The 11,246-nt window shown below is 38.3% G+C and overlaps 1 protein-coding gene and 1 long non-coding RNA gene across 5 annotated transcripts in view; one reads left to right on the top strand and one right to left on the bottom strand.

Annotated features, from left to right (window-relative positions):
• SLC6A15 (solute carrier family 6 (neutral amino acid transporter), member 15) overlaps positions 1 to 11,246 on the bottom strand; it is a 44,665-nt gene that overhangs the window by 10,827 nt on the left and 22,592 nt on the right. For all 4 annotated transcript variants that reach the window (XM_005860853.2, XM_005860854.2, XM_005860856.2 and 1 more), the window contains exons 6-8: positions 4,211 to 4,321; positions 700 to 941; positions 406 to 598 (exon numbers count right to left, since the gene is read on the bottom strand). In XM_005860853.2, the coding sequence (XP_005860915.1) occupies positions 406 to 598; positions 700 to 941; positions 4,211 to 4,321 (546 nt within the window). The remainder of the gene's footprint in view (positions 1 to 405; positions 599 to 699; positions 942 to 4,210; positions 4,322 to 11,246) is intronic.
• LOC106725181 overlaps positions 7,034 to 11,246 on the top strand; it is a 23,479-nt gene continuing 19,266 nt past the window's right edge. Inside the window, exons 1-3 of the long non-coding RNA XR_001361050.1 lie at positions 7,034 to 7,123; positions 11,020 to 11,022; positions 11,111 to 11,115. This is a non-coding gene — a long non-coding RNA (uncharacterized LOC106725181). The remainder of the gene's footprint in view (positions 7,124 to 11,019; positions 11,023 to 11,110; positions 11,116 to 11,246) is intronic.

Raw genomic sequence — 11,246 nt, 5'->3', positions numbered from 1 at the left:
CTGATGAACAAAAACAGATCCAGAGACAGAGAAACATCAATCAGACCGTCAAACCTCAGAGGAAGGTAGGGGAGGGTGGGGGTAAGGGGGAGAAATCAACTAAAAGACTTATATGCAAGCATATAGGCCTAACCAATGGACACAGATAACAGGGGGATGAGGGCATGAGTTGGGGGGGGGATGAGGGGGTAATGTGGGGATAAGGACACATATGTAATAACTTAATCAATAAAGAAATTTAAAAAAATAAAGGAAACCTTTAATGATTTAAGAAAGTTGTCCTCTGAAATAAAGAATGTAAATTTTAAAACTGTAACGGTCATTTTCCTAACCAAAAATGTCTTCTGGAGAATGAATCTTTTAACTGAATAATACCTATTTTATTGCTTAAATATAGCTACTAACTTTATTTAGCTCATCTTCAACTTTACAGTAACGAAGATCAAGAGCAGGAAACTCCTCCCCTTTCACTCTTTTGATGATGTCATAAACTTCGTGATAAGCTTCTGCGGTGATAGTTGAAATCTTGATGTGAGGGGGAATAATGGCCTGAGGAATGCTGCCCATTTTCAAAAATTTTTCAATCATTATAGCATTTCTGAAAAACAGAACAACATGTTAATGAACACTTAAGAGTTTGGGGGGTTTAATTTCTATATAATTCTGCCATCAAATGCTAAAGGAAATTAATACTCATACTCTTCAATGCATTTCTTATTTATGACGTTTGCTTTGAAGCCCAGAACTGCAAACACCACCAATGTGGCCAAGATAGAAGTAAAAAAATTGACTAAGGGCACCAGCACAGCATCAAACTGGCAGTTGTTGTCTCTCTTGCTGTAACTTGAAAAGGCGATGACACCACCAAATCCCAGATCGAGGGCAAAGAACACCTGAGTAGCCGCCTCTCTCCAGGTTTGGGGTTCCAGCATTTTCTCAAGCTGTTTAAAATGAAACATAACAGAAATCAGTTTCAAAATAATAGTTCAGAATAATCTACATGGAATTAGTTGTATTGATTAAATATATCATCATAATATTTAAATCAGGGGGGTAATCTGTTCTTAATTAGAAATAATAGGTTTTTCATTTGAAAATGAAACAAGAAATATGAACAAGAAATACTATAGACGATCAAGCTTACAGAGAGAGATGTTACTTACATAGAGATTTTCTATCTACATGTGAATTTTTAAATACTTTAAGACAAATCATCAAAGGACTATTTAAAAGAGAAGTGAACTATTTTCAATTACTTCCTGTTTATGTCTTTGTTTTCTTCCCAAAGCAAAATAAATCAATTATCAGTAAAAGTTAAATAATTACTTAACTAAAACCCTGTTTTGTGTTTTCTGGTGGAAGTCTAATAGTCAAAGCAGATATTAATCATGAGTATGGTAGAATTAAACTATTTGTATTTTGCATATCCACATATGTGTTAATTCATATATTATTCATTCATTCAAATAGACTTTCCTGAAAGCCTTCTTTTTCATAATTAGAGAAATGCACCTACAGGGGTGGGCAAAAGTAGACTCACAGTTGTGAGTACGCAAAACAGAGTTTAATTGTGTGTCATTATTTATTATTGTATTATTTACTTGTCTTATTATTATTATTATTATTATTATTGCTATTATTTCAGATCCCTACTTATGATTTACCTTTTAAGTAATGATGGCTGGTAAATTAAACCTACTTTTGCCCACACCTCATATCATATCTAAGACCCTTTCAGATCCAAAGTTCTAAAGTTCTGAATCTGTGCTGAACATGTATTTCAAGTAACTCTGCTTTACTTTTTAAATAATTATCAAACCTTTCAAATGGAACAACTAATATTAGGCATATGTGTCAAAGACCACAATAAATAGTTACGTTGGATTTCAGTAACAGTAGTGTTTTTAACTGGCATTTTGTCTTTTTTTACAATTGTGATGAAACTACCTTTTATGGGAGCAATGCCAAATACAGGTAAGAACATGAAATCCACAGACAGTTTCAGATACTGATTCTGCCACTTAATAATCCAAATAGTCTAAATAGTGTCCCCTAGGGTAAGTGGCCAGTCCTTTCTGTTTCTGCTTCCCCAGCTGAATCATGGGAGTAATAAGACACAACTTGCCACATTGCCTACCACACTCTCACTGCTCAAAAACTGCTAACATATATAGACTACAGTGGCAGGCACTGATTTAATCTTTGCAATAATCCATGAAATTGTTGCTGCTATTATCTACATCTTTGAAAGGTTAAGGAACCTGCCTAAGGTTGCACAGCAGTTCTGGGGTAGAACAGAAATGTGAACACACTCAGAGATGACAAAATCCATGGTTCTCTCAAATATTAGAATTTATTGCTCAATTCATTCAGTTATTATTATTGAAATGTATGACTTTTTCATAACATAATAGTTATTATACTTACAATGTATGTATAATTAACTGAGATAGGCATATTGTTTATTGACCATTGTTATCTTAACTAATTCTGTGTTGATCTACTACTACTACAATCAACTGCCTATCTCCACTTCACCCACTAGGTGGCAGAAAGCACTTATTTACTAAGGACATTATTCAGATTGCTATACTTCTAATTCAGGAACTAAATCTCCATTCACAGTTTAGGGAATATTTCATGTGTTTAGGTACTTTTCCCTTATATAAGCAATGTAAATTAAAAGTAATTAACACCTTCTTATTGTTATTATATCAACTATCACACCGTGTAGTGAACTAACACAGAATCTTATCTACAGTCAATGAAAAGTGAGCGTAACAAAGAATTAACTATATTTTAAATGATCTGTAGACCTGGTTTAGAATGTTAATAATGCTGCAGATTTGAATATAGGGGCCATGCAAAAAGTGCCATAACAAAGGGTTTAAATTCCAAAATATCTATTTAAATCAAATATTGAGAATTATGTCTCAAACAATTGCCAACTTAGAAAAAGGTGATATGCCAGAAAGTCATACCAAAGCTAGTTAGTTGTTTTAAACTTAAAACACTTTTCTTTTTTAATATTATAAATAATGTTGGTCACTAAGTTATGTCCCATTTGAAGGTGATTTGCATTATAATGTAGCTAAAACTGATGAATCTTAACTATAGTTACTCAGTGAATTATCCCAACAATGATAACTGTTAAACGGGACTTATGAACCACTCAAGAACACCAGACACCAATGTCAATATTTTTGCTACTAGAGAATGAATACCAAGTTAGAACCAGATACCTAAAAAACACAGCCCCTTGTACACAGTATCATAGCAGCTACCAGCAGTGACAAATAATTCTTGGGAAGCTAGTGTCTTCTGCCCAAGTCTCACACCATGATCATTCTTCAAGTAACTTCCAATTGCTGACCTAAATTTGAAATTGTCTGCCTTAAATAGTATTAGCAAAGTAATAGTGAGGTATAAGTTCATTTCATGACTAACCAAATAAAATATACATCTCAAAACTTGGTTTTCTTTTCTGTCAAATCAAAATACCTGGTCCACAAAGATTGCTGTGCGTGTTCAATGTGCCCAGCATTGAGTTCAGCACTAAACTGAATGACAGAGCATACTGAAGTTCTGAGCCTTTTATGAAATCAAATGAGAATTTTCCTAAAATGTACATTTATTTACAAAAGTTACAGAACTTCTCAAACGCACCAAGTAAATATTATTTTAGAAAGTACAAAATTTCAAAACAAAACAAGATTGATTTTCTCTGAGAAGGGATTTAACCTGGGTCCATGGATTTTATATGTTTTGTCCACCTCCTGACACAATAAGAAAATGAATATGTTTTCTGGTAAGAAGTTCCTATTATTGTCTTTTTAAAAGGGATCCATGCCACAAAATGTTAAGAACCCACTGAAATAGAAGGAGAAAAATAAAGACTGAAAAGTTCTAAAATTTACAAGTATAAAAATTGGAAGTCAATTTAATATAACAGAGAAATTGTTAAAGTTTCAATAGTGACAGCCTTAATCTAGAACTAAAATGGGACATTTAAAATTAGAGCTAGATGGAGATAATTAAAGACATATAAAAGCTCTGGTTTATCTAGGCTAGATAACATAACAGCTATACTTTGAATGCCTGATGTATATATGTTAGGACAATTATCTCTGGAATCAAACTGTGGGAAAATTTTAACAACAAATATAATGATTTCAAGATCATAAGCCTTAAATAGAAACAAAGTACATACCTGAGGGGTAAACATGTGGCGGATGCCATAAATTGAACCTTCTAGGAAGAGTGATCTGACTAGGAAACATATAAGTATCACATATGGAGACAGAGAACTAAAATACACAATCTGCAAAGAAAAAAAACAAAAATAGGTGAGACACATATATTCTTTTTTATAGTTCAGATTGTGTTCTGTTCTATACTTTGACAGTTACTATTTTTATATGGTTAATAAAATGATTAATAACTTGTATAGCCATCTGAGAATGGCTTATTAGTCTTGATTTTATGACTTATTTAAGATCTTGTTTAAGATGTACTAAGAAATAAGAAAGTTCTATTTAATCTCCTTTACAATAGTCCAGAGATATTGTGTAATTTGAATAGTGTTGATTCATTATAGTTTAGAAAATAAACAATATTTAAGAGAAATAAATGGGCACTAATTCCCTAAAAAATTCTTACTTTATTGTTTTAGGTTAAAAAGAAGTATTTTTTTTTCATTAACCAAACTTTCCTTATGATTCTGTCTAGCTTCTGGACTAGAGAGTGGTCCCTTTTAAATCCCCCAAGGAACTTAAACAAATAACCATCGGCTTCAGAAGCTTTGCTTTAAGTTAAGCAAATGTTTTGTACAGAAAAATAATGTCCTATCCAGACATTTACTGCCTCCTCGATATCTCCAGGGGGAAGCCTATTAAGTCTCTAAAATATTTCAGATTCAGAAGGTAACTTCTCAGTTTCCCCCAGACCCATCCTCACTCACCTCCATCTCAGTAAATGGCCCACCATCCATCCAGTGGCTGAAGTTAAAGGTTCAGAAGTAGTCCTGCACTTTTTGTAATATTTTCCTAACTGGTTTCAGGCGTTTAACCAGAGATGACTTGGATTAGCTCATCCCCTGCTTAACATATCCCAGGGACTTTGAACACAGTTGAAATAAAATCCCAATTCTTCCCTCGGACCTGCAAAGCCTTACACCAGAGCCCCATTTGCCTGTCCCACCACTCACTTCCCACTGAACTCTAGTCCCGCAGGCCCTTGTTACCTGTCCTAAGACTAAGCACTTCAACTTAAGGCCAGAGCAGGGCTGCACTCATCTCCCGTATCTGCACGGGAGTTTTCTCCTTGCTATTTATGTCTCAACTTTATCTGTTCCAGGAAGTCTGCTTAGACCAATCTAAAACAGCTGTGCTTTCTTCCATCCAATATCACTAACTGCCCTCCCCTGTATCCCATTTATGCTGTGTGACATTATCTTGTTTTGTTTATTTACAGGACGCAGCATTGTTGAAATTATGTTTGTTTTGTTTTGTTTTTTGGTTTGTTTTATGTTTGCTTGTTAATTTCCAGTCTCTCCTACTTGAATGTAAACTCTGTGAGGTCAGGGGCCTTTTCTCTCCTGTTCACTATCATATCCCAAACATCTAATACAATTGCTGGCACATAGTAGGTATACAATATGTATCTGTGGAGGGAAGGAATGGAAGGAGGGTGGGAAGAATGGAGGAGAAACCTGTGTAGGGCAAGTAAGAAATATTGAATCCAGTAATACCTATAGACAAACAGCATACATATCAATATTATAATTTGCACTTCTATAGTTCTATTCACTGTTATTTAATTGCATTTATTTTTATTTTTAAATGGTATGTATTATTTTTAGTAATTGAATTTAATTGTACTTATATTTAAATGCATGGGGAACACCCTAAGAAAATATTATCTACACTAATAAAAGGGTAATATGCTAATTAGACCGGGCATCTTCTGGACATCCTTCCGGACAAAGCCACGGTGCCAGGGGCCAAGGTAGAGGCAGTTAGGGGGTGATGAGGTTGGCAGGGGAGCAGTTAAGGGGCAGCCAGGCTGGCAGGGGAATAGTTAGGGGGCAACCAGGCTGGCAAGCAGAGGCAGTTAGGGGCGATCAGGCAGGCAGGCAGGCGAGCAGTTAGGAGCCAGCAGTTTCAGATTGCAAGGGGGATGTCTGACTGCTGGTTTAGGCCCGCAGGAATCGGGCCTAAACTGGCAGTCAGACATCCCCCAAGTGGTCGGGGGATGTCTGACTGCCAGTTTAGGCCCGCAGGAATCGGGCCTAAACTGGCAGTCAGACATCCCTCAAGTGGTCCCGGATTGGAGAGGGTGCAGGCCGGGCTGAGGGACACCCTTCCCTGTGCTCAAATTGTATGCACCAGGCCTCTAGTCTATAATAATAAAAGCATAATATGCTAATTAGACTGGACAGCTGAACAACCTTCCGAATGTCATTCCGGACATCCTTTCGATGAAGCCACGGTGGCGGGGGCCAAGGCACAGGTGGTTAGGGACAATTAGGCTGGTAGGCAGAGAGGTTAGGGGAGGTCAGGCAGGCAGGCAGAGGCAGTTAGGGGCAATCAGGCAGGCAGGTGAGCAGCTGGAGCAATCAGGCAGGCAGGCAGATGAGCAGTAAGGGGCAATCAGGCAGGCAGGCAAAGTGGTTAGGGGTGATCAGGCAGGTGGGCAGGCAAGCAACTAGGAGCCAGCGGTCCCAGATTTTGAGAGGGATGTCCAACTGCCCATAGGGATTGGGCCTAAATGGCAGTCGCACATCCCTGAGGGGTCCTGGATTGCTAGAGGGTGCAGGCCAGGCTGAGAGACCCCTCTCCCATGCACAAATTTTGGGAGTGCAAAATAAAGTCCGTGCACCAGGACTCTAGTACTATATAATAAAAGGCTAATATGCAAATCGACCAAACGGCAGAATGGCCAGTCGCTATGATGAGCACTGACCAGCAGGGGGCAGAAGCTCAACACAGGAGCTGCCCCTATTGGTCAGTGTGCTCCCACAGGGGGACACCGCTCAGCCAGAAGCTGGACTCACGGCTGGCGAGGACAGCAGCAGTGGCGGGAGCCTCTCCCGACTCTGTGGCAGCATTAAGGACCCCTTGGGGTCCCGGACTGGAGAGGCCCCCCCCTCAGTGCACAAATGTCATGCACCAGGCCTTTAGTTATGAATAAAATCCCAACATACTTAAAATCAATATTTTAATTTAATTATCTATCTATATATAAAAGCCTAAGTGGCCAAACGACCAGTCAACCGGTCGCTATGATGCACACTGACCACCAGAGGGCAGATGCTCAACATAGGAACTGCCTCCTGGTGGTCAGTGCACTCCCACAGTGGGAGCGCTGCTCAGCTGACTGATGGGTGCCAGATGCCGTGCCCATGGCTGGCGAGTGCAGCTGAGGTGGCATGAGCCTCTCCCGCCTCCATGGCAGCGCTACCACATGGTGGCAGCAGCAAGCACAGCGGGGCCGAGATGAGCTGGAGCTGCATGGCGCCTGGCCTGGGCTTAGGCTTCTCTCCGGTCACCTGTTGCTTTGTGCATTACTACATCCGTTGGGGGATGTCGGACTGCCAGTTTCGGCCCCTCAGCCAGGCCTGTGGGGATTGGGCCGAAACTGGCAGTCTGACATCCTCCAAGGGGTCCTGGATTACAAGAGGCTGCAGGCAAGGCTGAGGGACCCCATTGGTGCATGAATCCGTGCACTGGGCCTCTAGTTTTTAATAAAACATAATTTTATAATCATTTAAAATTGGTTTAATCCCTTAATTACTTGAGATTAGAATGCCTTCAGATGGAGTACTTTTTATTCTTCTTATTGCCTAATTTTAGTATTCTTTAAATTTGCCAGTTTATGTATCTACTTAAATAGTCTTGATCTCACTTGAATTAAAGCTATTCTTTTTTATGATTCTTCTTCACAAATCGTGATGCTAGCCAGAAGTAAGAATTTACTTTGTAAAGGAGTTTTTTTTTTTAACAGAACTCAACTTTCCTGCCTCATAAATGACTTACTTTCATTAATTCGACTTACTTTAAAAGTGAAAATGAAGGCTACACAATAAAGTAGTCTGAATAGGTTATGGTTTTTCCAATAACTGTGACATATTATCAGCATGTTCTTAATATAACTTCAAATTTGAGACTAAGAGAAGAAATGACTCTTCCTGTACTTTTATTTGTCCAGGCTAATCACACCCATAATAAGTCCCTCTTGCCCATGTTCCATAACCAACTCATCAAGCAAAATTATTGATTCTACCACTGAATTCACACATATATCTAATTGTTTCCAACCTTAGTGATGTGTCACCATTAAAATAATTTCCTGGTTACCTAACCTCCAGATTTTCCCTTCATTCCTGAAATCCATCATCTACACTAGAATGATCTCTCTAAAGTAAAGATTTGATGGTATCAATGAATAGCTAAAGATCCTCAAATGGTCTACATTGTTTGGTATGTAACAGCCAATCATTCTAACAGTCCATCTACTGTTAGAATGTAAGTCAACTTACATTTCAAGTTTCATCTCCCAAGAGCTGCACGAGTTGTATGTAAAAGTCATAAAGGTGTGTGTACTCAACAATCGTTGGGCTTTGTACATGCTATTTTCCATGCATCCATTATTTTTCCTCCTCAAACACATACTCTAGCCCCAAAGTTACCTTCTCTATGAAAACTTACCCCAGATCCATGTTAATTTCAGTGACTACCTCTAAATTTTAAATTTTTTTATTTGTTGATTTGAAAGAGAGAGAGACAGAGAGAAAGAGAGAAAGAGATCAATTTGTTGTTCAACTTATTTATGCAGTCATTCATTGATTTTTTTAAAAAAAATATTTATTGGTTTTAAAGAGTGAGAGATCATGTTTTGTTGTTCCACATATTTATGCATTCATTGATTGATTCTTGTATGTACCCTGACAGGGGATTGAACCCACAACCTTGACGTATTGGGATAACATTCTTAACCAACTGAGCTACCCAGCCATAGCCCATCGTGCATTTTTTATATACCTCTATTACTGCATTTATTCTGCTGTAATTATCTATCTCACCCATTAAATTATGGGTTCCATGAGGACAAAATTGTGCCCTATTCATATTTTCATATTTGTTAATTCCTAACATATAGTAAATACTCAAAAAATGTACAGAATTTATACAAAGTTAAGTTTTCCTTTATGCATACATTCCATAAAAATTAAACTCATCTTTATTCTGAAATATTTTTTAAAATTATGAACTAATTATATTGTCAGATCATTTCAATTTTCATTTACTAGTTCAACAAGTATTTGAGTTCTTAAAGACCCTGATTTGGATTCAATGAAAAGACTCTAGCATAGCTTCCTAAAATGAACAATAAAACTTTATATTTAGCCCTGGCCAGTTTGGCTCAGTGGATAGAGTGTTGACCTGCGGACCAAAGGGTCCCAGATTTGATTCCAGTCAAGGGCAATCGGTCCAACATGCAGGAGGCAGCCGATCGATGATTCCCTCTCATCATTGATGTCTCTCTCTCTCTCATCCTCTCCCTTCCTCTCTGAAATCAATAAAAATATATTTTAAAAAATGATATTTAATGTGACATGGAGAAAAATAATGACCAAAAATTTAAACATGTAAGTAGTATTAAGTAGGTCACAGGTAAAACACACACACACCAAAATATTAATTATTAAATTCTGAGATTTAAGATGAATCCGAAGCCAGCTCTTTACAGAGGTGTCCAGATGAATGTCAATATACAATTAAATAAGTTCAATTAATTGGCTCAATTTGGTGTCTTCTACCATTTGAGTTTTTAAACTCAAATTATTTCTTTAATCATATCGGTATAATCTTATCATACCAAATAGATACCTACTATTATTAAAAATAGGTTCATCTACCTCTCTATATGTAAAAGTCTACACATTCTCCTTACAACACTTTATTTTATTCATTGATAAATGAAATTATTTTTCAAATATGTTTATTGTCTTCCTCTGCCACTAGACTGGACATTTCATGAGGGAAGGTGTTTTGTCTGCCTTGTTCATCCCTTTATCTTCAGAACAAGGTCAGTGCCTGACACATAGTAGGTGCTCAATCAATATATATGTATTAAATGATTTGATGAATGACTGACTACCTCGTCCAGAAAATAAACACTTTTAAGAACTGAGAAATGAAACAGTGAAATGTTTCTTTGGCTAATTTTAAGACCCTTTGTATCTTGACAACTGGAATGCCTTTCAGTAAGAGATTAGTTTGTCAACAAACATATTGAAAATATTTCCATTCCACCAAACCACTGAAGACCATAAAGCATACGAAATAATTTTGTTAGTTTTTATGTTTTCTTTGGCTAATTTTAAGACCCTTTGTATCTTGACAACTGGAATGCCTTTCAGTAAGAGATTAGTTTATCAACAAACACATTGTCTGAAAATATTTCCATTCCACCGAACCACTGAAGACCATAAAACATACGAAATCATTTTGTTAGTTTTCTTTAATATTAAAATGCTTATTATAAACACACTTTGAGAAAGTCATTTTCTTTGAGGACTTTATAGCCAATTCTGGACATTTGTTCTCCTTAAACATGCTAATTTTGCAGGAAAATGAGGTTTTATAAAACCACTAGACGCCCAGTGCACAAAAATCCCTCACTGCAGCCTGTGCCCTCTTGCAGTTTGGGACCCCTCGGGAAATGACCATGTGCAGGCTTAGGCCCGCTTCCCGGGGGATTGGGCCTAAGCTGGCCATCAGACATCCCTCTGGCAGCCTGGGAGGCCTCGGGGGATGTCCACTTGCCAGCGGAGAGCAGGCCTAAGCTGCAGTTGGACCTCCTTAGCACTGCGGAGGAGGCAGGAGAGGCTCCCACCATCACCGCTGTAATGGCAGCCGTCAGCCTGGCTTGTGGCTGAGCAGAGCTCCCTCTGTGGGAGCACACTGACCACCAGGGGGCAGCTCCTGTATTGAGCATCTGCCCCCTGGTGGTCAGTGTGTGTCATAGTGACCAGTCATTCCCAGTCATTCTGCTGTTAGGGTCAATTTGCATATTACCCTTTTATTATATAGGAGTGCCTGGCCAGCCTGGGTGAGGGGCTGATGGCTGTTTGCAGGCTGGCCACAGCACCTTCAGTATGCAGTTCCCACTGGGGTGCCAGGCCAGCCTGGGTGAGGGGCTGATGGCTGTTTGCAGGCTGGCCACAGCACCTTCAGTGTGCA

This window comes from Myotis brandtii, unplaced genomic scaffold (genome assembly GCF_000412655.1).
Source record: "Myotis brandtii unplaced genomic scaffold, ASM41265v1 scaffold141, whole genome shotgun sequence".
Taxonomy (NCBI): domain Eukaryota; kingdom Metazoa; phylum Chordata; class Mammalia; order Chiroptera; family Vespertilionidae; genus Myotis; species Myotis brandtii.
Note: the sequence above shows the minus strand (reverse complement) of the source record. Positions and strands in the feature narration are given on the sequence as shown.